Source organism: Penicillium alfredii (assembly GCF_028826965.1).
Source record: "Penicillium alfredii strain IBT 34128 chromosome Unknown utg000005l_segment0_segment0, whole genome shotgun sequence".
In the NCBI taxonomy this organism is placed as follows: Eukaryota; Fungi; Ascomycota; class Eurotiomycetes; order Eurotiales; family Aspergillaceae; genus Penicillium; species Penicillium alfredii.
The window spans coordinates 2049543-2077388 of NW_026622702.1; the positions used below are offsets into that span (position 1 = coordinate 2049543).

Consider the following 27846-nt stretch of genomic DNA (forward strand, 5'->3'; position numbering starts at 1 on the left):
ATGCAAAAAGTGAAAAAAAAAAAAAAAAAAAAAAAAACACAAGTAAATAGGGGAAGGCTTCAATGTTCAGATGGTTTGGAATATGTAGTTGTACAAAGAGGTATATCAAGAGAGAAAAGAGTAGAAGCTAAGACCACCATCCTTGACGACGCGGCGGGCTGTCACTGGGGACGTTCCTCTCCGACTCAATCATCTTATCAAATTCTGCTTGCGCCTGCTCCTTTTCACGATTTCTGGTATATTCGTATGAACCCTGGTCTGTTGGTGACGCAGAGTCCCTGGACTCGGATGTTGTCGATCGCGGGAAAGACTGACGAGGCTGGGACGTCGATGCGGTGCCCTGTCGGCGGACTCGCTCCCAGGCGCTACCAGCAGGAGTGCCATCAATATTGGTGTGGCGGTACTCCGGGGCCGTGGGGCTGGCGTCGTCATCGTTGCCAAAGAAATCCGTGTTCGAGCTCGGCTCGTTGCCTGTCTCTCGTGTTGTTTTCTGGCTGCCGTATGTAGGTCGTTTTCGGGGGACTTCAGGAGAGGTGGATTGTGTGGGCTTTCGCGAGGTAGTGTAGTCCGAGTTGGTGTCTGAGACGGGCTCTGGGGATGCGGGGCTATAGTAGGGGTCCCTGTCAGACTCGGGACTCGTGGAAAAACTGGCGTCACCCAAAGAGTAATCGACACCCTCCAGCGCCAGCAGAATCCGGGAGTCTAGGGTCTTTCCGCCAGCGCGTTTAGCACGCATGCGCTGAGATTCAGCCTGCTCCTTGCGCTTGCGCACTTCCTCATGGTTCTGCACGCGCGAATCTTCCCTGAAATCCTTTAGGCGCGGATCGGAAAGGATGTTCATTGTCTGCGAGAACGTGGCCCAGAAGGTCACACCAAAGACAGTGGTGGAGGCGATGAAAATCGACTTGAACAGGGCCGAAGCAATTGTGCCCCGGAACCCAGCCCCGCCGTTCCTAGCCCAGTTTTGCGCCGTAGCGAAGAGCTTCAGTGGCGAGTCGCCGGGCGACCAGTGCCCTGCTTTGTGGAGGTTGTTGGCCCAGTAGGCGGTCAAAACCACTGACGCCGCTGGAATGGCCAGTCTTTGGTGGTACACGTGCCGAGACGAGTGCGTAACGATCGCGTCGACCTCCTCTTGCGTCAGGTTGCGCGCCGCCATTGCGTACGAACTCTCGATCCGCGAGGCCAATTTATTTGCCATTCCCTGCTTCCAGTTCCATGGGCCCATGAATACGGTGTACAGTGTCAGGGCGTCGGGCTTCACAACTGTTTCCGGGTTGAGCCTCAACAACATGTATCTGTCGATCATGGGGGTGTCGCTGGCGGGGGGTTGGACGAGGCATTGTCGCCGGGATATGAGCCTGCCTGGGGCGAGGGATCATCAAGGACCATCACGACGGAGGGGTATTTGCGGGGAGGTAATTTGGAGTGGTGCGCAAAGTCCGAGGGTGAAGACCAGCTCCTGTGGAAACCAGGCCGATGACGTTGAGGGCTGACTCAGCGACACAGGACCCGAGACTACTAAAAGAGGAAGGTGGCTTCTCCCAAAGAACAACTTGGGAGCGACTGGGTTGTTTGATTCAGTTATTTCATTCGATGATATCTAGCCCTGAAGTATTCCTTAAGAGCTCAGGTTTACCATTTTTCAACATACGGCCTCAAATCCAGCTCAAACGCAAAGGTCGTCCGTGGCTGCGTATGCAGATGCCAGTACGAATCCGCAATCTGGAATCATCAGCTTCTGAAACAAGGAAATTGAGCGTATATATTGAGAGAAAACGTACCGCATCAGGACTCAACTTGGCGTCTTCGTGCTCAAAGACAAAGCCCTTGGTGCGGGGGATATCAATCACCCCGTCGATGACCGCGTGCGACACATGAACGCCCTGTGGCCCGAATTCACGAGCCAGCGATTGAGCCAGGGCACGCAGAGCGAACTTGGCGGACGCAAATGCGGCGAAATTGGCAGAACCCTTCAGACTCGCGGTGGCTCCCGTGAAGATTAGGGTGGGTGGGTGCTGGGCGGACTCTCGCGCCTTGAGAAGGAGAGGGAGTGCGCGCTGGGCGAAGGTAAACCCACCCTTACTATATACTCGGCGTACATCACGTTAGTATCTGGTATTTTGGAAGCGAATAGGCTGTTTGGAATTGGTACATACGCCTGCGACGCGAGTGCAGTCGTGTAGTCATCCTCCGTTAGTTCCAGGAACGGCTTCCGGACGAACCCGCCGCCAGGATTGAAAATGGCGGCAGCTAATTTGGTGTCAGGATACTGCTTGGCGATCTGCTCAAAGGCCGAGTTGACACTATTGGTATCGGAAACATCAGTACTGATGCCGACGGCCTGGCCGCCATTGGAGTTGATCTCCTGCACGAGTGGCTCGTAGTTGGTCGGGTTGCGGGCCAACAGTGCCACGGAGTAAGATTTGGCAAAGCGCCGGGCGATGGACGCACCCTGTTTGTTGTTGTTAGGTTTCTGGTGATGGAAGAAGAGTAGTTGAAACGTACCGTGCCAGGACCGACGCCTGCAATAACTGCGAGTGCTTTGGGAGCCATCGCAATTTATTGATGAATATTTGTTGGGGAAAGGAAATGAATCGGTGAACTTCCGGCGACAGTGCAGTATAAATACTGAGGGTCGGGCTGTTGTTGGCGCCGACGATTAGAAATGCGGCGGGGGATTGATCATCGTACGGATGGATGATATCATCTGGATGGCGCAACAATTCCATTCGGTCCAGAGTGGATTTTATGATAGAGTAATCAACAGGACATTCAAGGAGCAATCATCCTTGGTTGTAGAGACGGACCCTAATTAGAGAGAGTGTGTGCGGATGAATATTTCTGGTTATTGAAGCCCTTGTGAATCCAACATCGGGTGATATCTTCAAAAGCATTTCAAAATACGCGTTCAAAACCATCTTAAGAAACTCTAAAAAGATTGCCCTAATTGGATATTGAAAATGGAATATAACAGGAATAGTCCAAGCCAACCCATAGACTAGAATGGATGTAAAAAGTAGGTGATTGCGGAAGTATACTAATGAAACTACACTACCTTGCTCTTTAAAAACTTTGATTCAACCAATTGAGCCTGCATGGCGCGACTCGGGTGCCAAATCACCTCGTCAGTGCTAATGTCGTGCCCACAGGAACGGTAGTACTCGGAGAGCAACAGCGCAGTCACAACGTCTGCCCCACACGAAAACATCAAACTATCCTGACTTTTGTCTGCGGAGAGTAGTCCCACATCGCCCCAAGCCTGCGATACAAGTTCCTCTGCTCGTGCTGATGGAGACTGCGAACTTCCGTTGACCAGATCTGACGATGGAGCCGGACACACCAGAGGCATCACATAGGAGCCGAGGGTGTCCTGCAGAGAATTCTGAACGTGACCCAGACTCTGATTCATATTAGAAGGCATTCCTTCAAGAATCATGGCCAAAGACTGGGATATCCAATTTATTTGCATCGAGGGGAGTATGTTTGAGGAATAGCGCAGCTCGATCTGCAGACTTTCTGCAATCGGAGTTGCTATAGCGAAGATATCGGCGGCTTCTCCAAGTGTGCCTTCGCTCGAGAGTTCACAACATGAGCCCCCAATTTCGAGAGAGGAATCGAATGATCCATGGTTTTGATAGACGAGGGCAGAGCTGAACCGCATCCAGGGAGGCCAGGTGGTGCAGTCTTTAATGAGAGAGCGGAAACCAAGATGGTGATATGGAAGACCTGCAATTGACTGATCTTGAATTTGCGTGATCAACGAACACAATGTCATCTGCTGGCCAAGGCGTGCCCTGACTGGAAGAGTGTTCACACAAGGTCCTGATACTCGCTCGATTTCCGCAAATGGCAAATAGCGATTGGCGCTAACCTCGCCAAACACAACATCGTTCGTCCCAAGAGCACCAGATAGTAAAAGAGACCATGCTGCTTTCAGCACGCTTGATGGCGTTCCAAATTGTGTGTGCAGGTTGCGGAGTGGGACTCGGATTCGTACCTCCTCTTTGAGCGGATGGCCACGTATTGGGCTTTCTAAGGGCGGTATCAGATCTGGAATCGAGGCCCCTTGTAGTAAATCTTTCCAATATTGTCGCGCCTCAGACTGATCAAGAGATCCAACATGCAGGATCCACGAATGGAAAGAAGGGCCATGTGAAAGAGTATTGCCTGTATATGCGACATCGAGATCCTGGAATATCAAGCCTATAGAGATAGCGTCGTACAGGGCATGATGAAGCTCAAGGCGGAGGCGATGGCAAGTTTGGTCATCGGTAAACAGGTGAAAGCGAGCCAGACTGGCACTGCCAGGGAAGGCCACAGTCCGAGCTGATTTCCCTTTCTCATTAATTATCATTTCTGCAGGCAGGTCCTTTGTCACAGCTTGATAAAGTGCTGAACCATGCTGGAAGAAGACAGTTCGCAGCATTGGGTGGTGTTGGATAACCTGCTCACAGGCATTTCGAAGCCTTGACGCGTCAAGTGCGGGTGTGAATTGGAGGCTAAAATCGATATAATATGCTTTTTCTCCTACTTCACCTAGTGCTAGCATAACGGCCTGAGAATCGGTTGCAAAACAGACGCTCTCTATGTTCTCGCGCCGCAGATGGGCTTCTGGCAGACTAAGATGAGAGAGGCGAGTGGTTAAAGCATCCAAAGCCTCGAAACCTGCATTGTTGATGCCATTCTCCGGGTTATTCTGGGAGCCTGTCCTGCTAGACGCTCCGAAATCCAAGTCAGTCTCTACGGCAGATGATAGCCTGGCAACTGTAGCGAGACAATCGCTCTTGAGCAACGCCGCTGTCGTCGTGCGAAGCCCATGTTTACGGCAACGACTGGATACTTGCATAGCCAATATCGAGTCTCCGCCGAGCTGGACAAAGGAACTTTCACGTCCAATCTCCTGTTCTGGAATGACCAGCATAGAAGACCAAATGGACTGTAGTAACTTCTCTTCGCGGGTGACAGGAGTTGTCAATTTCGCAGCTGCCTGCGAGCCCAGAGCAGCTTTGGCAGATGAAAGATCTTTTGTTTTGAGCCAGTTACTGATGGATGTTCGGTCCAACTTTGCAGATGTTGTTAGGGGCATCTGTTCAACGGCCAGCCAGATAGTCGGGACCATGTATGAGGGAAGTCTTGCTCGCGCATAATCGCGGACGGCGAAGAGGTGTGGAGCACTGAGCTCGGCTGATATTCCCTTCAGGGCCCTTCCTCTCGGCAGCTGAAGATCAGCTGAGCAGATGACAGCGACAAGCTCAGTTCGACCTGCGGCAATCTTCGTTGTAGCGAAAACATCTCGCACTTCGCTGCAGCTAGCGAGAACACCCTCGAGCTCCCCTAGCTCGAACCTCTGACCCCGTATTTTGACCTGGTTGTCCTGTCTGCCAATGAAGCAGATACTCCCGTCAGGGTTATACTTGGCGAGGTCTCCAGTGCGGTAAAAGCGAGTGGGTGTCTTGCGAGAAGGAGCCCAGGAAGGTGACGTAATGAAAGAAGCCGCCGTTTTGACCTTATCATTCAGATAGCCCCGAGCAACACCCGGGCCTTCAACCAGAACCTCTCCGACGGCGCCAATTGGTGCAAGCTCATTAGCCTTTCCAGAATTTACAATCCAGATGGCACAGCCCACGGGGGTACCGATGCTTTCAGGATAGCGACAGTCTGGCTTGAGCTCTGCGACAGTGCTGAGAATGGAGGCTTCGCATGGGCCCCAACCGTTGTGAAGGCGAAGTGATCTACCCCAAGTTTTCGCAGCACCGGCGCTGATTGGTTCACCGATTGAAAGAAGCGACTCCAGGCTAGGTACATCATCTGGCGACAAGGTACGAAGAACCGTAGGTGTCAGCCATGCCCAGTTGACTTTGCTGGACTCGATGAAATGGGCGAGATTCGACTCGCGTGCCTCCTCTGATGGTATGCAAAGGCAGCCACCAAATAAAAGGGCCCCATAAGTTTCACCCATGCTGATATCCCAGACATGAGCGGCAAATTGGAGTATTCGACTGCCTGGCCGCCAGTCAAACCGTTGAGCGAGGGAAGTAAGAGACGAAACCAAGCAGCGATGCTCTAGCATAACACCTTTGGGAACACCAGTACTCCCACTGGTAAACATAATGTAGGCAAGGCTTTCTGGATTGCTTGACTCATTATCAAGAGGAGTGGTCACGTCTGGAAGCTTGGAGACGGACTCTGCGCTAACACAAATGACACTAGGCGCAAGACCAACCGTATTGGCATGCTCCGCGGACGAGGTTAAGATGGTCTTTGCATTTGTGCTTGAGATAATAGTTTCTTTGCGGGCGCGTGGATCAGACCTCTCGATAGGGACACATGCACCGCCTGCTTTCATGATGGCAAGTACAGCAACGACCGTCCAAAGCGACTTCTCAAAGATAAAAGCCACAGGACATTCAGCTGTGACGCCCCTTCGTCGCAGCTCGTGAGCTAGTCGATTTGATAGTGCGTCCAGTTTGCAATAGCTAACGGTTCCATCACCAGCTTCAACCGCTGGGGCGTCAGGTTGCTCCCGAGCTTGAGCACTGAAAAGCTCATGAAGACACTTCTCTACCGATGGGGCCAGATTGATGTTCCACTCGAGGATCTCCGAACGGTCGTCTGGGTTGAAAAGCAACAGTTTCTCTATCTTTGTTTGAGGCGGGGCTGCTATGAGAGACCGTAGGGTGTGCTCAAACTGATACAGAATCCGCCGCAGCTGGCGCTCACAGACGATAGCCGGATCGGATTTAGCCTCGATCAAGATGCCATCACTCAGCAAATCGCACGAGATGAACAGGCCAAAAGCTGGATGAGGCTCATCCATGTGGTCATACATGATCTCGGTCGACTCATTAGGGTCATACCATCGCGGACGGATATTGAGTAGGGTTTGGAAGCTTGACGCAGTCCGGGCTGCCTCGCTGACAGTACGGATTCGCGCGGTGCCATATTGTAATGCGGAATGTAATTGGAGCTCTCGCAGCGCTGTGTTTCTCTCCTTAAGAATTCCCTCCACAGTCATATTGCGCTGCAAGCTGATCTGCACGGAGGCCGTGGCGATGGTGGGTCCCAAAGTGGTCTCCAACCCTTTCAGAGCGGGTGATCGACCTGAGAGGATAAGCCCAAATGCAACGCTTTTGCTGTCTGTATATGCTGCAGCTGTCAAGGCCCACGCTGATTCGATCAACGACGGCACATGGGTCAGTGGGACCTCGGTGCCAATACCACTCAGAATGACTTTTCGTGTCATCCTGTTTGTTGCATGGGGGACATGTCCTGGAAAGACTGCTGGAAACACAGCCGAAGCACCTTTAAACCGAGATGCCCAGAAAGACTTCGCCACAGACTCATCGATGCTGAGACAGTGTGCCACAAATTCTTTAAAAGTTTCACGTCTCATGGGGTCATAGCCATGGTAAGCACAAAAGGTATCTCGAAACAAAGGCGTGAGGGAGGCGTGATCCATAACTGCGTGGTGCATGGTCAACACCAACTTCCGGTCGATTATTGCAGAACGAAAGAGTGGCCTTCCGAGTTCCAAGGAAGACTCTTTCTCTTGATGAATATATTCTCCAATATCGCCTGAGTAGCGCTCTGTGCAATGTTCCTCTCGACTGACAACCTGTAGAAGCCCAAAACGGCAGTCAACCAGTCGAGTGCGGAGGATAGCGTTGAGAGAGGATACCCGGGCAAGTGCAGCGCAGAATCGATCAACGTCAACAGATGGCGCAAGCGTGAAGAAAAATCGGAACACACTGGCGCCGGTGTGGATCGCAGATTCGGCAATGGTGCTAATCTGGAGAGGCGTACATGAATATATGTCCTCGATCTGATCCACGGAGACATCACAGGTGTCTGCAATCTCCGACAACGTCTTCTCATCCACTTCATCTCGGGACATCACTGTAATTGGTTCCATTTTGACTGTTATTCTTGTGCCGTGAGAATGGATAGATTAGCTTCCGATGCGGGGTGTCAGGAAAAGGTCGTCGACAGAAAGATGTGCATAGATGGATTGGCACATTCCTGCGAGGCCAAGCTTGACCATGAGTTGGAAAGGAACGTCAGCATCGTCTCAGCCTTCCCATCGACCCTATCACAAATCTCTGCACAAGCCGGGAACGTTCCTTCAGGCATTGCTTTTGGCCCCATGCCTTCGGTGATGCACATCCCCGAGATGTGCCAAACGCGGTGGAACCTGTCAGCCATGCATGATGCAGTGATGCAGTGTGACTCGAGTTGCCCGGTCAAGGCTGTGGTGTAACTCTTGGCCAATAACTGCCAAATGTTCCTGACCGAGGATTCCTTTTGTGACGAAGGACTAACATCCCCGTCTGTAGTACTGGGTCTGCGGCCACGCGAAACGGGGCCTTCCTCCACCCACAGGGTCTGGGGAGTTTCAATGAGATAAGAAACTAAAAAGCATCCTGAAGTCATAAAAGAATCTTGACCGAGAGTACAGTAAAATGACAGTAAAAGCAAGATAGAAGACAAGGGGATTGGAGAGAAAGTGGAGTTGACATACCCCGGACCCGCCCCCACAAAGCCCTCTCTTCCTTCTCAGGGCCCCTGCATGACTCGAAAATGACTCGATCTCTTCGGTCATATGTACTGGCATGGCTTGACATTGCCGTCAATGAAACACTCCAGGGCAATGGAGTTGCATCCATCCACGTCAGCAATCGTTCATTCCAAGCCAGCATGAGGGGGTTTGGCACGAGGAGTGGGACAAGGATCCGGAGACTATCCTTGATCCTTGTGTACGGTATTTTGAGATCTCCATCGTCTATAAGATGATGCAGTGGCCCGGGTGTGATCTGATCCAGTTTTTTGTCAAACCGAGCTTCAAACTACCATATTGCAGGTGTGGAAGAAAGCATGAAAGACGCCCCGATTGCCATCGTCGGCCTTTCGTACCGTGCCCCAGGCGTGGGACGCAAAGGCCTCTGGGAATTCCTTGCTGATGCAAAGTCCGCCTGGTCGAAGGTCCCTGCCGACCGCTTCGACCAAGATGCATATTACCACCCGAACGGCGACAAAGCCGGTTGCGTCATGTCTAAGGGAGGCCATTTCTTACCGGACGATGTTTTCGCCTTTGATGCGCCCTTCTTCAATTTACGCCCCGAGGAGGCTCGTGCGGTGGATCCACATCACCGTATGATGCTTGAATGTGCCCTGGAGGCGGCCGAAAACGCTGGATTGAGTCTTTTGGATCTCGCTGGCGCCAACATTGGTGTCTTTGCAGCCATGGGATCCCCCGAATATGGACAGCAGGGGTCTGAGGATCTTCCTTCCACGACCACATGGACTGCCACTGGGACTGCCCCCTGCATGTTCGCCAATCGCCTGTCCTATTTCTTTGATCTATGTGGGCCCAGTATCTCGCTCGATGCTGCATGCGCAAGCAGTTCTTATGCCATCCACATAGCGTGCCAAAGCCTTCGAGCCGGTGAATGCAAGGCCGCGTTTGTTGGGTCATCGTCGCTACTTCTGGGCGCAGGCCAATGGTCTTTGCTTGACAACATGGGGTACAGTGAACACCCCAGTCCAATCCTCGAACGACCCCGCTGATGACTCACAACTAGAGCTCTGTCTCCGGAAGGAAAGAGTTTCTCTTATGATGTGAAGGCCTCGGGGTTTGGTCGAGGCGAAGGTGGTGCTTGCCTGATTTTGAAGCCCCTAGACGAGGCGATTAAGGATGGGGACCCAGTTCAGGCCGTGATTCGTAATTCTGCCTGCAACCATGCTGGTCGTTCAGAAGGAATTACAATGCCAAGGCGATCTACTCAAGAGAGGTTGCTTCGTAAGGTGCATGAAGAGATTGGTCTGGATCCTTCTGACACACCTGTTGTTGAGGTATGATTTCCTCATCTTTTTGCACCGAAGTATCTTGTATTTGCTCACTCAAACGCTAGGGTCATGGAACTGGCACAAAGGCTGGGTATGTGGTGCTGCTGTGTTTGTGTTGTGTCGCCGATGCTGAAACTGACATCGAACAGTGACCCAATCGAGGCTGGGTCCTTTGCGACAGTTCTCGGGAGCAAACGAACGCCGTTAGATCCATTGTATATTGGATCGCTCAAGTCCAACTTTGGGTAGGTTTTTGTGAGCTGTTCTTGACAACTATGGGCTGATATAGAACCATAGGCATTTGGAAGGCGCCAGTGGAATCCTCGGTGTGGTCAAGGCAATACTCATGATCCAGCATGGACGCGTCTTACCGCAGGCAAATTTCGAGAAGATGAATCCGAATATTGACGGAAGAGAAAAGCTCGAGGTTTGCCTTCCTTTGGGAAACGGAATAAACAAGCGAGGGATTGACATGCAGCCCAGGTGGCACGAACGGCAATTCCCTGGCCCGCAAACGCGCCCAAGCGGGTGTGTGTAACGAATTTCGGTGGGTACTTGCTTTAAAATTAAAGCGAGACACAGGTCTAACTCAGAATCCCAAGGATTTGGTGGCAGCAACGCTGTTGTTATTCTTGAAGAAGCCCCTACTGCCTCGCACTTGTCGAATGGCCATGCAAATGCAACCGCAAAAGCCAACGGTGTCAAATGTACTAATGGCGTTCAAGTGAATGGTTTCCAAGCCAATTGTACAGACCTCAGTGACACCCCAGCAAGTAATGGGCTTGTGCATGGTGCCCTTGACCATGACTCGGGGCGGCAGCTGTTTGTCCTCTCAGCCAAGTCTGAGGGCAGCCTCATGTCATACATAGATTCCTTTAGAGAGTATCTCGAAGATTTGCCTGATTATGATGGTATTGCAAGGGATCTCAGTTTCACACTGGGGCAGCGGCGCACACACCACCCCTACAGAGTCACAGCAGTGGCAGATTCGATGGACACTCTGAAATCCAAACTGCTCACTAGCAAAGTCCACAAGGTCAAAGAGCGCATCATTGCCTTTGCATTTACTGGCCAAGGAGCTCAGTAAGTCGCCTACGTGACGCTTCTTCAATTAGGCTGAGTTGGCTGACCTACAAAAGGCACGCTCAGATGGCCTCCGGGCTAGAACGTTATCGGGAATTCGCTGCCGCCATTGACCAGGCCGAATTGCATCTGCGAGAAATGGGCGCACCTTGGTCCTTAAAAGGTACCCGGCTTCCGACCTTGTGGAATCCCACCAATTAACACATGGCAGAGGAGCTTGGTAGACCGGATCCCGAATCGAGTATCAATGATGCTGAGCTCAGCCAGCCTGCATGTACCGCTGTCCAGCTGGCCCTGGTGGTCTTGCTCCGGTCTTGGGGTGTCATACCTGCTACGGTGTTCGGACACTCGAGTGGAGAGATAGCCGCTGCATTCGCCGCTGGCTTGATCTCCTTCAAAGCGGCAATAGCGATTGCATTCTTTCGAGGTCAAGCAGCGGCTCAATTGGTTCAGAAAAACAGTCAAAAGGGAACAATGCTAGCCCTTGGTATCAGCTGCGAGGCGGCATCGACCCTTCTCGAACAGAACACGAATGGATACGCGACAGTGGCCGCTATAAATAGCCCTTCAAGCGTAACTGTTTCCGGTGATGAGCCGGCAATTGAAAATATACAGCGGATTGCCGAGGGCCAAGGCCTATTCGCTCGCAGACTTAAGGTTGGAGTGGCATATCATTCGCGACACATGGAGGAGATTGCCGCTTCTTACCTGAATTCGATCAAGCCTTTCTGCAATGTTGGGTCGGAAGACTATCATGCAAGGTTTGTGTCTTCTGTCACCGGCAGCATCGTCAACACAGGAGGTTTGGATGCATCATACTGGGTCATAAACCTCCTCCAGCCTGTTAGGTTTGTGGATGCTATTGAGAATGTCTTTTTATCTCAGAATGAGAAGGCACCTACAGGCCAGCAGGCCATCAAGTTGCCAAATGTCATTGTGGAAGTTGGACCGCATGGTGCTCTCAAGAACCCAATCAAGCAGACACTTGAAGAGCTCCGTGAACGAACCGACCAGCGTCAGACACAGATCACGTATCTCCCATCCTTGATGCGCGGAACAAGCAGCGAGGAAACACTTCTCACTCTTGCGGGAAGTCTATTCACACTGGGGTCTTCAATTCAATTTGCAGCAATCAATCAGACGAACCAACACAACGCACATGTTTTGACTGATCTTCCGCCATACACTTGGGACAAGTCCTCGCGTTATACGTTCAAATCGCGCATTGCTCAGCAAAAGATTCATCCTGGTCAGCCCTACGATAGTCTCATTGGATGGAAGAGTCCCTATACGGAGGGCGGCGAACACGCATTCAGACAGGTATTCACCTTGGATGAAATGCCATGGATCCGAGATCATCATGTATCTGGAACTGCCATGTTCCCGATGACAGGCTACCTCTCAATGGCTATAGAAGCCGTGAGGAGAGTCAGTCCTACAAAGCCTTCCAGTATTCTTGTGTGGGAGTTCCACGCCAAGCGAAGCCTGGGGATTGAAGAGGACGAGCGGGTGGATATCACAACAAAGCTCAGGCCCGCGGTGACGGGAACCGAGAACTTTTCATCCACGGCTTGGTTCTTCGAGATTCTGACTTGGTCTGAGGAACACGGGTGGACTTTGCATTGCCATGGTATAATCGAGCCCGAAATGGCTGAAATGACTCTGGAAAGCCCGACCATCAAGGGATCTCTGCCATTCACTGCACATGTGAACATGATAGAGCGCGATCCTAAGCACGAATATGACGCTGCGCAAGAGTGTGGTGGAACGCGTTACGGTCCCACTTTCAAGACCATGGTCAAAATCTGGGAGGGGCCTGGCTGCACTGTGATGGAAAGCGAGTTGCGAGACCTTGATCTATCGATGCCGAGCCGGTACGGGTCTCTAGCATCTGTCGACCCACCAACACTTGACAGCTTTCTCCAGGGCCCCGGGCCTCTTCAGGAAGTTGCAGGGAAGAGCGCGCTGGTGCCGAACTATGTCAGTCGGCTTCGAATCTCCAACAACATACCGACGTGTGCGGCGCAGCGGTTTACCATTGTCACTCGTCTCCTTGACTACGATACCAAAGCTGGAAGACTGCGTATCAGTGTAGCCGTCTTTACCCAGTCCTCCGACTCCTTCACGCCCGTTGCCGAATGGGAGTGCGTCACTTTTCGAATAATTGGGTCTTTAGACGATGGGAATCTAACCTCGAACCTGCCCGCCAGCTACTATTGGGACTTGATCCCTTGCTTAGATTTTATTGATAACGATGAACTAGCAAGAATCCTGGAAGTCAAGCCGTTTGATCCACATCAGCCCCCGTTTAGGCGCCAGATGAATCGCGTCGCTGTCTACTACGTGGAGCGAGCACTCAAAGAGACTGCCAATGATGACATATCGCAGTGGCCGATTCATCTCTCTAGATTTTTCAAATGGGCTGAAAAGATGGTTCTTCGAGAGGAGCATGTTTCCGACAACGAGGCGTTATCTCTCTTGGCTGAAGTGTCAAACAGTGGTGCTCGGGGCAAAATGCTCTGTGCTGTGGGTGAACAGCTTTCTTCGATTCTGCGCAGCGAGGTTCAACCACTGGAGATCATGCTCAAGGACAACATGCTGTCCGGCCACTATGAGGCAGACATAGCTAATGCGCAGTGCAGTCAGGTGCTGGCAAGATGCGTCAGGCATCTCTCCGATGTTAACCCTGACCTGCGTATTCTGGAAATCGGGGCCGGCACGGGCAGTGCCACCCTGACGGTGTTGCAGGAGCTGTCGCGCGGCACAGAGAAATTGCCTGCCTTTTCTAGCTATACATTCACTGACATCTCACCTGGTTTCTTTGAAAACGCCCGCGAGAAGCTGGCCCAGTGGTCGGATCGCATTACGTTCACAAAACTTGACATCAGCCAGGATCCTGTACAACAAGGCTTTGCCATCGAGGACTATGATCTGGTCATTGCTTCAAATGTTCTGCATGCGACTCCCAATATGGCCTCCACGATCGACCATGTGCGGTCCTTGATGAAACCCAATGGCAAGCTTTTGGCGCTAGAGGCCGTTTGCCATCCACCTCTTGGACTGCCTTTCATGGTACTTCCTGGTTGGTGGCTTTCAGAAGATAAGTATCGCTCTCACGGGGAAGGGTGTCTCATGTCAGAAGATGTATGGCACCGTCTACTCATTGATCGGGGGTTTTCTGGAGTAGATGCCGCAATTGGAGACTACCCCGACGATTCGGAGCACATGCTCAGTGTGATGTGCACAACACGGGTTGGCATCCAGGAGGATGGTCCCAGCACAGCACCAATAACAATCTGCGGGCCACTCATGGACAGTGAAGAAGAAAACTTTGCCCAGATGGTTGCAGACCATGTGGCTGACCGTTTGGGCTGTTCCACATCAGTGAAGCCCTTTGTCGAGATCGATGTCGAGGATGATTCGTTTTGCATATTCATTGACTCACCTCGCCACAGCGTGTTAAGTAATGTCTCTGAAGAATCTTTTGAAGCTTTCAAAACAATTTTGCTCGAAACATCGGGCTTGCTGTGGGTTGTTCCAGAGAACCACCCCCCAGAAGCGCAGTCAATGAAAGGCATGCTGCGCACGTTGCGCCTCGAGGATACCTCGAAAAACATGCTTTTGCTAGAGAGCGCTCCTTGCACGTCTGAAGGTGCGACAGCAGTTACCAAGATCGCCGAAAGATTGCGGGATCCGGAGGTCGCGCGCGGTGTGGACCAGGACTTCGTCTGGGACAAGGGCATGATCCACCTCCCACGCTTCAGACCATTAATCGAAGCCAAGGAAGTATTTGCCTCTGAAGCAGGTGTTCCTCTCCAAAAGATTCAAAATATTTGGAAAGATAATGCCGCTCTCGAGTTGACAGTTTCTGCTGCGGGCAGCCCTGACTCGATATACTTCCGCAGAACCAAGATCCTGGAGGAGTCTCTAGGCGATGAGGAAGTCCTCATTCGGGTTGAGGCTGCAGGAATGAATTTCCGTGACTTGCTGCTTATTCTTGGCTCCATTCCCTGGGGTCCTCCTGGCTTTGAGGGTGCCGGCGTCATTGTCAGGACAGGCTCTCGTGTCACAGATTTGAAGTCAGGAGATCGTGTCTTTTTTGGTGCCCTAGGAGGGGGTAGCTATTCAACCTTTGTCCGGAAGCACTCTCTGGATATCTGCAAGATCCCGGATGATATCAGCACGGCGGATGCTGCGAGCATTTCTGTCGCGTATTCTACCGCTGTCATGACCCTGCTGCGCATCGCCCGACTCAGAAAAGGGGAAAGTGTCCTCATCCATGCTGCATCCGGCGCTGTCGGTCAGGCATGTATCGTGCTCGCACAGCATATCGGCGCTCAAATCTTCGCTACTGCTGGTAGTCCGATAAAAGGGAGTTTCTGCAAGAGTCATTCAGCATTCCCAAGGAGCACATCTTTTCCAGCCGCACGCCGGAATTTCGAGACGGCATTCTGTGCGCTACCGATGGAAAGGGAGTTGATGTGATTGTGAACTCTCTGGCAGGCAACCTTCTGCAAGAGACTTGGGGTTTGATCGCAGAATTCGGCCGATTCGTGGAGATCGGTAAACGAGATCTTCTTAATAACAGCCACTTGGGAATGAGACCCTTTGACCGCAACGTGGCTTTCACCGGCGTCGACCTACGTGCATATTTTGAAAAACGACCAGAAGAGATGAGAGAGTGTTTGTCGGATGTTGTTGATCTGATGCGACGCCAGGTCATTGTACCCATTCGTCCGGTCACAATATTGCCTGTCTCTCAGATTGCAACCGGTCTTCGCAAGCTCCAGTCTGGTCAGAATGTGGGCAAAATTGTTGTCACCATGGACCCTGACGAGTATGTTTTGGCCGAATGCCCACCGCCGCCGGGGATACCGTCTGGCCAGCTACTGCGTCCGGATGCAACTTACGTGATTACCGGTGGTACTGGTGGCATTGGCCTTTCTCTGGGACCCTGGATGGTCGAGAATGGAGCACTAAATGTTGTGTTGCTTGGTCGAAGCGGTTCCTCTCGTCCGGAAGTTCAGAAGGTTCTGCAGGAATATGAGGGCACCGATGTTTGCATGAGAGCCATTGCGTGCGATGTTGGCTCACACGAAGACCTCCTCAATGCTGTACAATCGATTCGGGACCTTCCACCGGTTAAAGGTGTCGTACATGGTGCCCTTTATCTCCGCGTAAGTCTTTTTGCTTCTTACGGATAGCAAATACCAACGAAGCTCACCTCCTTCCAGGATACCTTCTTGGTAAATGCGACACATGAGCATTGGCAAGATATCACTACACCCCGAGTTCGGGGCGCATGGAACTTGCACGAATTATTGCCGGACCTTGACTTCTTTGTCTCTCTGTCCTCCTTCCTTGGAGCCGTTGGCAATGTTGGACAGTCAATCTATGCTGGCACAGCAGTGAGTACTTACTGCAACTATATACCTCCTATGTGCTCCAAAGCTAATCACCTTCAAGAACTTCTTCGACGCCTTCACCAAATATCGACACGACCTCGGACTGCCTGCAGTTTCAATTGCATTGCCAGTGGTTCTCGACGTCGGCTATGTAGCCGAACACGACTTGACAGAAAAGTTGAAAAACTCGCTGGGTGCCACAATCACCGCACCGCATCTGCGCACCCTTGTCAAAGGCGCCATTGTTGGACCCACATCGGGACTCAACCGCGACGGCAAATCCTTCTCATTTAGCTTCGACTCGGGTGACGACAGATCCCTTTTGCCTTGGCAATGCTTCCACCCGCGGTCGCTCGTGCATCGCATCAATGCAGAGAACCGGAACCTCAAAACCAATGGGGCTGGGCAAGGCCGCGATGCACGTTCGACTGGATGGAGATACTCTAGTGGCGGGGATCCTCTCTTGAGCCTTTTGGACGCTTTGATTACCAAGGTTTCGTCGATCACGATGATAGACCGCGATGAGGTGGAGCCGGATGCGCCGCTGTCTACGTATAGTCTGGATTCTCTAGTATCTGTGGAGCTGCGGAACTGGATTCGCAGAGAGACAGGTGTTGAGCTATCTTTGAACAAGATTGTCAGTGCCGATAACCTCCGAGCTCTGGCAACGCATATACTGTCCCAGAGGGACATGAAACCTGCGACTCGGTGAGTGTGTATAGCAGATATTTAGTCTTCTTGAGATAATGCGCTCTATGAGTTAAGATTGTTTGAACAAATTTGATGACTCTACAAAGTCTTCGAAAATATGACAAAAACCAATTTCTCGATCTAGAGAAGGCAGGGCCAAGGACCTCCTTAACCAGTTTCTAGACAAAGACTACTAAAAATACTACTCAACCTGCCACTGAAAATGCTACACATTATTGCCCAATGGTTCTGCCTAAATTCAGCGGCCAATATGAGCCACAGTATTTGACTAATAAAACATCGTAGAAAGAAGATTCATCAATCCATTAGGAAGGGCTCGATCAGGTCACATGATACCATTGTAGTTATGGGTCTCTGCCTCAGGCTGTTATCGATAAGCATCCAAATTTCCGAGCTGCGAATCCGCCATTGCAATCCTGCTATTCCAAAGTCACGAGCTTGGAAGAAATCCCCAGAAAAGGAAGGAAAATGGACAACGGGGATCCATTGCTCAGCGAGCTCTGCACAATCTGGTACGTTCAATTCTCAGAATCCCCCAAATATCACTCTCAAAACTTCCCAAAACACCGACAATTAACGCCCAAAACTAATTTCAACAGTCACGTCAACCCCCCGAAATACCGCTGCCCGCGCTGCTCAACCCGGACATGCTCCCTGCCCTGCACACGACGCCACAAACTCTGGTCGCAATGCTCGGGCGTGCGCGATCCCGCCGCGTACCTGCGGCGCAACGAGCTCGCCTCGGAGTCGGCGTTTGATCGCGACTTCAACTTCATTACAGGGATTGAGCGCTCGCTCGAGCGTGCGGATCGGGATTCGGAGAATCGTGGGATTGAGCTTGCGCGTGGCTCTACCCTCGATACGGCCGAGGGCGAGGGTGCGAGCCCCGGTGCGGACAGTGGTGTGCAAGGGTCGTCAGTAGTTGCTGGGCGCAAGAGGAAACATCCGCATCAGGGTCTTGTCAAGGGTGAGGCTGGGTTCTTGCGGGGTGCGGAGGCTGGTGGGGTGCGTGTTGTGCGTGCGCCTAGGGGGATGTCGAGGAATAAGATGAATCATTCGCGGTGGCATCCGAAGTACGTTTCTTCCCTCTCTTGCCGTCTCAGTCTCTTTTACCTTTGTTTTCTTTGCTATGGGGTGATCAACTCGATGCTGACATCTTGTTACAAGACACAAGTGTTTGAGCTGGACTGTGGAATGGATCTCCGCGGACGGAGTGAAAACACCGCGCAATACCCTCGAAACCTGCCCCGTTGCCGAGGCCTACGATCGTGCTTTTCCACCCCCGAGGCAGAGCAAGTCAGCGTCCGATCCGGAAAAGGAGGAGAAAGTCGACTCCGAACAAAGCGAGTCTGTCAGCCAAAGTCATAAACAAACACCCGTTCCCGATACTCCTGCGCCATCCACAACAACCGAGAAGCCCACCGAGACCAATCCACCGCAGACGTCTGGCTCAGAAGCTGCACTGGCTACAGAAGAAGAAAAACCTGTCGACTCAACCATCAAACCCCACCGAGACCACTACTTCTATCTCCATCGTCCCCGAACAATGTCCAAAAAGCTCGTTCTGGTCCCTCTTCCGCCTTTAGAAAGTGTGGTTGCTGTCCTGCGCAACCGCACTGTCCTTGAGTTCCCAACAATATACGTTCTCCCCGAGTCTCCACAAACTTTACTTGCCGAGAAAGATACGTCCCGGTTTGTGTTGGAGGAAGAGTATCTACGCACCGCTGGGCCGGAGGAAACGAGTGCAGACACCGTCGAGGCTGCGCAGGAATCTACAGGGCCAGACAACGATGACACAGCGCCTGATCAATCTGTTTATTTGCAGAACGTCGATGAAAATAAGGTCATGGAGGTCCTGAAGCAGGACCTGTTCGAACCGATTCCGGAGACAGAGCCGACATCATGACAATGATTATTTGCTTGGGCTGGTGTGATGGAAATCGAACCGCCAACAGCTAGGCTCGACGGCTATTTCACATGTACATTATTCCAACAATTTACTAGTTTTGGCGCTGGTCAGTCACTTGCAAATTAGCAAAGGGTTAACGGAATTGGCTCCTTGACTTATGACTGGTCGATCCGGGAAGCAGCTGCATGACAGCAGGCATGGTTTGGCAGCTACCGTTGCGCTCGGGAGTGTCTAATGGCTCGTCCATGAGGCTTATGGGCCTGACGAAGGCAAACCGAGGCAGTGATACTTCAACAGGTCTAGGAACCATGGCTAGTAGCGGACAAGTCTGGCGAGACGATCCGTAGCTGGAGTATGGAGAGTCAGGTTAGATAATTCCACTCGATCGACGGGACAAGAGACATGAGCCGCCAATCAGTTGATGAAATTGATCGCAAAGAAACAGCTAAACATAAAAACTCCAGTCCAAAACAAACAGCCAAGGGGGTATTGATAAAATCAGAAACCATATATCAACCAAAACAACCAAGAAAACAACATACAAAAAGCACAGCTCGCTATAAATGCTGAAAGGAAATCCCAGAAAATGCTCATATGTGCAAAGGGCAACGCCATTTTCACCACCTCATGCAATTCAAGTTCAACTGTCAGACGCGGTGTCAGGGATGTCAGGGACATAAGTCAGCTCAGCTCTAACAGCACTAGGAGAAACTGGCTGAGTCGGAACAGTGTTCGGCTCAGTTGGAATCACATCCTCCTGAGCAGGCTCCATGGCGGCTTTGCTGCTGGGGTGGCTTGTCTTCGATTCAGTGGGTGACATATTGAGCCGTTCTGAGCGGCTGGGTTTGAGCTTAAGACGGCCCTGCTCCAATGCTCGAAGTACTGTGCCAACATCTTGCGGGTCGATCGCACGCAGCTTGCTCATGGCATCTTCCGATACATCGGAGAAGGCGTTCCATCCCAGCTTATCAAACTCCTCAGAAGTTGTGGACTTGGACTCGACCGATGGGCCTGTCACCAGTTGATGCAAATATGAACGAGATACGTTGGGGCGGCAAGCCATCTTCGCCGGTTTGGATTTGGTGCTCGAGGTCACGGACGCCACATCTTCCTGCTGACGCTTGGGCGGACGCGGGAGCGCACGAGCATTGGGGCCCTCCCCAACTTCGTTGCGGATCTTGTAATACACCAAACCCAAAGTGGCTGCCAGTGCTTGATGTGCCGCCTCGGGGTATTGGCGAACAGCCTCGGCACGGGTGAGGTCGGGCGAGGCGTCACTTGAATCGCTTGCATCACTGTCGTTGCCAAACAGGCTTTCCGATTGATGCATCCGACTCCAATCTTCATAGCCACCTAGCCGATAGAACTCTGCGAGTTCAACCAATCGATGTACTGGGTTCAAAGTTAGATATGAGATAGGGCTTATAATATTTATCTTTCTCACCTCGACTTCGCTTCTTGAGGCACCAGAACCGCCAGACGGTTCGAGGGAAATACTGGGGCCATTCCAATGACCCATCGTCCGTGACGAATGGCACAGGGTTTATGGGGGCGTGGATCGTTTGGGCGAGGGAGTTGAAGCGAACACGTTCCGAATGCTTCATGCGCGAATCAATCGAGTCCATGCGAAAGTACATCGAATCCATGCGTGTGTTCATCGAGGTCAGCTGGTGTGACATCTTGTGCTCCAGCGTCATCATTTCGGTGCGAAGTTGACTGGTAACCGTTTGCAACTTGCTGATATCGATACGCGAAGCACAGACATCGGCTCTCATCTGCTCCATATCAGACTGGAGTTGATCCACGCTCTTCTGCAGCCGATCGACATCGCCACGCAAGAAGACCGTCTCAGTACCGGCCTGGTTGGTGCTGGACTTGAGTTGAAAGATTCCCGACTTGACCTGGTCGACATCGGTGCGGAGAGCCACGACATTCAGATCGATGCGATGGGAGATGGCGCGATGATTCTCAAACTCGCGGCGGATGTAGTCATCTTCACGGTTGCGCCGATCGACGTAGCCCTCCTTGGTGAGAAAGGTGGATCGCAGCTCGAGCACAAGGGAATCCAACTGGTTCATGCGGTCGTGGAGATGGATGAGAGATATTTCTGAGTCGGCCGACGGGGTATGTTCGTGTCGAACCGACAGACGAGGGCTGGACATGGACAGCGAGTTGCTGGAAGTGCAGGAATGACTCCTTTCGAGGGTCGTCATGGTGGACATATTGATGAAAGTGGTAAGATGGTGGTCATATACAGTCGTCTTGAATGCTCGGCTTGAACCAAGCGGCTTTAGACCATTGTATCGTCCATTTTGACGGTGTATGGGAGGGTGGAGTGTGGTGGATGATGCTATGAGAGGGAAAAGACAGAAAGGAGAGAAAATGGGCCTCACCGTCTGACGGCCCGGATTGCAACCTGCCCCACCCACATCATTGTTCCTCACCACCACCGAGTACTCGCCACTCTGAGCTTCACACATTGAGTGGACTCTTTCATTCATGAGTCTTGATTCTCTGGTTTTGAGTCCTTTTTTTCCGAAGATTTTTGACCTCTTCAATAGCCCGTCATCACCAAATCTTGATGTTGCCAGACCGTGACCATACCGTGACAATACCACGATGGACGCACGGGGCGCTTTGTTGTGCGGCAGCTGACTCCGCCCCCCGTGTCCGACCCCCTGATTGGCTTCCCTTCCTTGCCACTCGGGAGTTCATTGGTCCAGCTAGTCAGTGGTGGCGTTGTTCCCTGTTCTTGGCCAGCGCATCCGGTAGGGCCATGAAATCCTCGTCTTGGAATTACCAGCCCTAATTCCCAGGCTGTCTGGAGATGAACAGTGAAGGGTTTCGCAGCACTTCATTTTCAAAAGCATACACATATCAAAGTCGAGGATTGTCGAGCATTTGATTCACAGTGGAAAATGGGTGTATCCTCGTTGCTTAGGAGAGGTATCATCATCTCCAGGAAACTACACCAGTCGCAACTTCCCACCCAATGTGCGATGGATTTCAGGCCAACGACTCCCAGAGGATTCTGCAACCTCATGCGCCCTGTCTAGGGCACTGTTTTCTACCATGAAGTCATGCACCTTGTTGGTCAGCATCGTGGCCATCGTGTCCACTGTGAACGCCTTGTCAACGTATCCACCAAATGCTACAGTCCCTGAATCACCATCGAAAAAGCTCTTGCAAAACTGTGACTGTTTCACTGTCTCTGGTTCAGACCCGGGGTATTTCCAGCACTACAGACTTTGGGACTTCCGCTCCATTCCATTAGGAGAAGAGTCCAGGCCAAAATGGATCAGTCCGGAGGAGGCCTGGCAGGACAGCGATGAGGACCATGATATGGAAGATGAAGACCTGGAAGACCAGACCGATCCTGATGATGAAAAAGAACTTCCCGGTCCCGATTCTGTTCTGTTTTTCGAGACTTCCTTTGAAAAGGACTGGAGCAGCCAGAAATGGCAACGCCGTCGCACTCCCGATGCCCCTGTCGCTATGATCAACTCCAAACGGAACGTCTTTCTCACCAAGGACCACGAGCGGAATGACAGCGACTCGACGTATCTGGTCATGCGCACTACACGTCATGCCAACTACACTTCCACTGCCGAAATCGAGACGCGAACACGGAACATCTACGGCTGCTCAGTCCGGGTGCGACTGCGTCTGCTGCCGGCGGATGCTGCCGTGGCGCAACCACCCCAGCCCAAGGAGTGGCCGCCAGTGAGCCCGCAACAACATGGTCGGCCGGTATTAAATAACGGAAGTGTCCCCGTCAACAACACGAACAGGCCGCCAACAGGCGCATGCGCCGGCATCTTTACTTATCATTCTTTCAATTGCGAATCTGATATCGAGATCCTGACAAGTGATCCTTCAAATCGTGTACATTATGCAAACCAGCCCGACTATGATCCTGCTAAGGACGATATGATTCCCGGTGCGAGTACAGTGGTCGACATGCCTGTCGCATGGACATCGTGGGCTACCCATCGTCTCGACTGGCTCTCGGACCAATCCCGGTGGTATGTGGACAACAAACTGCAGGAATCCAAGTCGTACCGAGTGCCCAATCGGCAAAGCATGGTGGTGATCAATCTCTGGAGTGACGGCGGTGTCTGGACCGGTGACATGAAACTTGGCGACAGCATCTACATGGGCATCGAGTATATCGAGCTGGCCTACAATCTCACCACAGATCGCTCCAATAGACTAGGCATACCTTCTTCGCAACTACATGGCGGTCACCAGCAGCCTCTAGCGAATCTTTTCACAGTCAACTCTTCCGAGTCGGAGGTTGACGTCAACGGTGTGACCAAGAAGCACCGAAAGTGCAGGAAGGGCAGAAAAGGCCGCAAATGCCGGCGAAGAAACAAACACCGGAAAGGTCATCGCGGCGGGAAGGGTCACCATGACGGTTCATGTCGAAGACCTTGTCACATCGACAACCTCCACCCGGACTTGGTGGGTTGACGCGTTCTATTCTTAGCTATTCCTTTCGTCTTTTTGCTTCGAAGCTCCCTCACTCAACCTTTCTATGTATTCTTATCTTTACGGTGAACAAACTCCCATAGAACCGAAACATGAGACTGTGATTGCATATATTATCTCACTCTCTCTCACATGGCCTGTAATATCTCCCGCAACTCCGGAGATAGTTCATATACCCGCTCCTCCGGTAAACACTCCTCAGCAGCAATCAAATCACCTTCTTCAACATACTTCGCCGCCGTCTTCATGGTCTTCGTCATATCCGTAATAGAAACAATCTACTCATCAACATACCTCCGCACCGCCTCCCCACTCAACCCAATCTGAATAGCGCGAGTCCCCAAAGGCCGCATCAGCAAGTCACGTCCAGGATCCCACTGAACACGAACAGGAGATGACCGCAACCTCTGCTGCCAGCCCTGCTTGTCCTGGCTGTTGTTTTTGTTGTTATCATCGTGGCTCAGACACGCATGGCGCAGCGCCCATTCAAAGCCCTTGATGGTGATTTCGATCGCTAGAACCCGCTCCTGTTGCGGCTTGCTCGCCCACCCGGATCGGTATGCCATCCAGAGAAACGAGGGCTTGATCCATGTCATACGGTTGCGATTGAAGAGCGCCACGAACGTTTGTGCTTGCAGTGCTGGTTCGGCGATTTCGGGGGAGTAGGCTTGGTAGACTGTGATGGTGTTGGTTGTGTACATGGCTCGGATGGCGCGGTGCCGGTTATGTGGTGCTCTTTCGGGTATCGAGGTTGGTGGATCCATGTTGTTGTGTTGGTTATGTTTTTGGGGGGTGTTGGTATGGATAGATTGATTCAATAGGAATCAGGTATTGGGTAAAAGAGTCAATTGGAGTTTACTTCGAAGAAAGTGCATTTACGCTGTATTTATATATACTCCTTTTCAATTGTGAGTTTGTTTACTAAACTTTTCATGCTTTTGACTCAATGTTGGGGCTATGCAGCCTCAGCCACGTGGAAGGAAAGCTTAGCTCGAGCTATGGTTTATAGAGCCCAAAGATTGAAAGATTCAATACGAGAATAGCAATAAAAACAGAAACCATCGTATAAATTCATTGATTCAGAACAACCGCGGCCCGTGGTATCATGCGAATTCATCCAAAGCATCAACGTCGAGCAGAAATAAACACAGTATTCTTTTCGCTTCCACCCCTAGTGACCTCCATATTGCGCCTCACATGCTAAAAAAGAAGGGAGAAAAAGGACCATCAGATGAGAACCGCAAACGCCATGAACCACAACGATTTAAATGCAACAGGAGATAGAACAACACCCATGGACAGAATGCAAGAACGGTGGGAAGTTCCCGGCGGAAAGACGGTGTGAAGGAACTCGTATATGCCAGTATCAAGGCTCACGGAACGAAAGATAAGATGCAGGTTGACGATTGGTGCTTGGGAAAGCAGCCTTCAAAGTAAGATTTTGCCTTGCGGGTCACTAGGGTCGAATTCCCCGTGGAGACCACCGTTCATGAGCTCGGCGACGATCTTCCTGCGTACGAGGCTCGTGTAGCTCGGGCCGAAGACGGTAGGCTCGATGCCAATGGCGATGGCCTTGGCGTTAGTCAGAAGAAAGACGCCGCAATCGCTTCCGTTGTCTTGTGGAGAAGACACCGAGGGAAGCACGGTCCATTCCTCATCGTCGTATTTCGTCCCCAGCTCGCCGCGGAGCCACTCCTTGATAACCTTCACCTGCCTTGGGCCACGCGAACCCAAGGAGTCGAAATATTCAATTGTTCGGTCTGATGGTCGGACAACCATGAGAGTCCAATGGCTGGACTCGTGCACAGGGACAAAGACCGTATCAACATCCAGCAGGCCCTCGCCGCCAATCTTAGCGCGGTTTGCCCAGCGACGAACCCCCTGGTATCCCTTGTCACGTAGACTGGAATAAAAGAAGCTGTTGAATGCATGAAAACGGGGTCGATCACTACGCCCTGCGTTTCCGGTAGACTGGCGGAGGTACTGGACGAGGATGATGAGATAAGCATTGATGATCTCGTCGTTAAGCCAGGCCAAAGGCTTGATGCACGTGGCAATGTCCTTCTGGTACAAATCATCTCCGGACAAAGACCTGGCAACACTATGGCCGTGGGCACTCTTCATAGCTTGCGTCACCCGGTCCAGCCATGCCCGGGAAAGCTGCCGCACTGGTGATCCCTGCGGAACAAGTCTCGTCGGACGACGAAGATCGCGTTCATAAACAGCGCGCTCGCGCTCTCTTTTCTCCCACTCAGACGCATAGATCGATGCGATTCGGTTGGCGGGTAGTGGCTTTTTGTCCGGGTAAAACAGCTGCACCGCAGACACCGGTCGTCCGAAAGGCAGCTTCTCAAATGCCAATGCGTGTCGATTCCATGGGTCATCCACGAATGTCTCTCGTTCCGTGACAGATCTCGCTGCAGCTGCTGAGCGAACTGATGGCGGGCGCTTGGTACGGGATGGAGTAGGAGTGAAATGTAAGGGTCTTCTCGGGTGAAGATGAGAACCCAGGTCTGTGGGGAGCTCTGGTATTGTGGCAGGTGTATCTATTTGCATTGAGTCGAAACCTGCTATTGTGAAGTCTTCATCCATAGGAACCTCATCCATGGGCACCTCGGGGTGGCTGGGCGCGAGCGTTGGTGAGATCGGAGGGGAAGTCGGAAACGCGCCGGGGATCGACCGAGTGAATTCATCTGATAGTCTGTCAGTATACGCGACTTGGTTCTTTGAAAGTGCGCTGATACGTACGGTCCGAATCATAGCTTGGTTGCCGGGCTGTAGAATCGCGAAAGGGCGAGGGGGTCTGGGGCGACACTTCTGTAGCCGTTGCGGCTTGCGACTTGCGCCGCGCCCAAGTGAAAAGCCCCATGATGAAGTGGGCAATTGTCAATGCAATGTTTCTGAATGAGCAAAGCTAGGGAATCTAATGACGTGAAGATGCGCGAGTGGACAAAGGGTGGGAGGCGAAAGTTGAATGGTCAGAAGGAAAGGTATAGGACGAAGAAAGCGAAGAGATGAGTGACAAGTGAGCATCAGCGTCCATCATTAAAGATGAACAGGAGCCTTGCGAAAGAGTCAAGGCAAGACCTAACTGTCGCAAAGGAGCCCTGCAGATGATCCTAGTCGGGTTCAGCCCCCGGAGGGTGTTGTTAGGGGCACTGCAGGTTTCCCGCTATTGGCACTACATTTTCTTATGTAATATGGGGGTATTGATAGGGTATTGATAGGGGCACCTCAAGATTTTCGCTATTGACACCTCATTATATTATGTAATATTCATTTTGACTTATGTAATCTTTTTTTTTGATCTATTTTCTAATCACATGATAATTTTCAACCACATCTCTAATCACATGATCCTCTTATCCTAACCACCAAAAACAGATTACCCTATTTGGCAATAGGGCAACTTCGACATGTATGCCCAATTTCGCCGCAATTCGAACACTTGGGGGGGGCCTTCCTTTTTTTGATTGGTCTAGCCCTCTCGCTCCCATCTGATATCTGCGTAGATTGCCTTTTGGGAAAGCAGCAGGCTGAATTCGGGGATTTAGCAGTGGCTGCCAGGCGATATCAGATGAATCTTCAACCCTAATTCACCGGAATGGATGGATATCAGCCAATGGGATTGCTTCTTTTTTTGCGAGCAAATCAGCAATTCGATGCTTGCATGGCAACCCCATAGTACTCGTCCAATAATTGGTGCATATACCAAGCGGGGCCTCTAGGGTAACCCTACTAGCATAGATTCGCTGCATATCAAACTAGCAGGGTAATGGTAGAGCAGAAAAAGAGATGAAGCAGAAGATAGAGTATATATGCAGTATATGGTTGCTTCGGTGATGGAAGTGGGAGAAAAAAAAATTACATAAGTCAAAAATTATGTACTCTATTTTGGGGTGCCCCTATCAACACCCCTGCTTCTCATCGGGCTTTTGCTACTATAGCTGAGCTATATGATCGTGATATTAATGTTGAAGATAAGATGCCTGGTATCCATCAGTTGCTCCTGATTTAAACGCCCAAGAGAATATGTGGGATTGGGTAAGATGATGTGTCAAAACAGTGTGGATTCACCGATCTTCCACCGTCTCAGCATCCTATTTTACGCCAGTATATACAAAACGCATGAGATCGCCTACCAGAGTCGTTTTTATGGAGTTTGACAGAGAGTATGCCACGGAGGGTGGCCCAGGTGATTGAAAGACACGGAGGGTCAACAACATATTGAATGTATTCTTACAGTATCATGACAAAAAATTACTGGCAGAAAAATGTGTACTTGTTGAATTATTCTTTGGTATCCCTGTAGTTACACGACCTAAAGTGTGGTTACAAGATCTACTGTGTGGTTGTTCCATGCCACCCGTGCTGCACTTGACCTGAAATAGGTTAAAATGACAT

At 51.4% G+C, this 27846-nt stretch overlaps 8 protein-coding genes across 8 annotated transcripts; 2 read left to right on the top strand and 6 right to left on the bottom strand.

The window, feature by feature from the left end:
• Positions 1 to 127: 127 nt before the first annotated feature.
• On the bottom strand, positions 128 to 1306 carry NUU61_004194 (putative endo-1,3(4)-beta-glucanase; the record flags this gene model as incomplete). Its single annotated transcript, XM_056654776.1, has 1 exon — positions 128 to 1306. One exon carries the CDS (start codon positions 1304 to 1306, stop codon positions 128 to 130), a length of 1179 nt encoding a protein of 392 aa, XP_056512803.1.
• Positions 1307 to 1632: 326 nt separating this feature from the next.
• Positions 1633 to 2553, bottom strand: NUU61_004195 (oxidoreductase, short chain dehydrogenase/reductase family; the record flags this gene model as incomplete). The annotated part of the gene is made up of 4 exons (XM_056654777.1): positions 1633 to 1722; positions 1782 to 2082; positions 2157 to 2452; positions 2506 to 2553. The coding sequence occupies 4 exons, from the start codon at positions 2551 to 2553 to the stop codon at positions 1633 to 1635; spliced, it is 735 nt and encodes a 244-aa protein (XP_056512804.1).
• Positions 2554 to 3046: 493 nt separating this feature from the next.
• Positions 3047 to 7912, bottom strand: NUU61_004196 (Nonribosomal peptide synthetase; the record flags this gene model as incomplete). The annotated part of the gene is made up of 1 exon (XM_056654778.1): positions 3047 to 7912. The coding sequence occupies one exon, from the start codon at positions 7910 to 7912 to the stop codon at positions 3047 to 3049; it is 4866 nt and encodes a 1621-aa protein (XP_056512805.1).
• Positions 7913 to 8859: 947 nt separating this feature from the next.
• On the top strand, positions 8860 to 18948 carry NUU61_004197 (polyketide synthase; the record flags this gene model as incomplete). Its single annotated transcript, XM_056654779.1, has 14 exons — positions 8860 to 9521; positions 9579 to 9849; positions 9909 to 9934; positions 9993 to 10088; positions 10141 to 10371; positions 10426 to 10926; positions 10983 to 11089; positions 11138 to 15222; positions 15288 to 16103; positions 16161 to 16334; positions 16393 to 17039; positions 17387 to 17554; positions 17642 to 18115; positions 18210 to 18948. Coding segments are annotated over 14 exons (8997 nt in total), but the record flags the coding sequence as incomplete, so codon positions are not given.
• Positions 18949 to 19591: 643 nt separating this feature from the next.
• NUU61_004198 (uncharacterized protein) lies at positions 19592 to 21173 on the bottom strand (the record flags this gene model as incomplete). The annotated part of the gene is made up of 2 exons (XM_056654780.1): positions 19592 to 20343; positions 20396 to 21173. 2 exons carry the CDS (start codon positions 21171 to 21173, stop codon positions 19592 to 19594), a joined length of 1530 nt encoding a protein of 509 aa, XP_056512807.1.
• Positions 21174 to 22023: 850 nt separating this feature from the next.
• On the top strand, positions 22024 to 23424 carry NUU61_004199 (glycoside hydrolase family 16 protein; the record flags this gene model as incomplete). Its single annotated transcript, XM_056654781.1, has 1 exon — positions 22024 to 23424. The coding sequence occupies one exon, from the start codon at positions 22024 to 22026 to the stop codon at positions 23422 to 23424; it is 1401 nt and encodes a 466-aa protein (XP_056512808.1).
• A 146-nt stretch (positions 23425 to 23570) lies between these two features.
• On the bottom strand, positions 23571 to 24206 carry NUU61_004200 (DUF4291 domain-containing protein; the record flags this gene model as incomplete). Its single annotated transcript, XM_056654782.1, has 2 exons — positions 23571 to 23693; positions 23745 to 24206. 2 exons carry the CDS (start codon positions 24204 to 24206, stop codon positions 23571 to 23573), a joined length of 585 nt encoding a protein of 194 aa, XP_056512809.1.
• A 664-nt stretch (positions 24207 to 24870) lies between these two features.
• On the bottom strand, positions 24871 to 26311 carry NUU61_004201 (SUMO protease ULP1; the record flags this gene model as incomplete). The annotated part of the gene is made up of 2 exons (XM_056654783.1): positions 24871 to 26135; positions 26191 to 26311. 2 exons carry the CDS (start codon positions 26309 to 26311, stop codon positions 24871 to 24873), a joined length of 1386 nt encoding a protein of 461 aa, XP_056512810.1.
• Positions 26312 to 27846: the final 1535 nt, after the last annotated feature.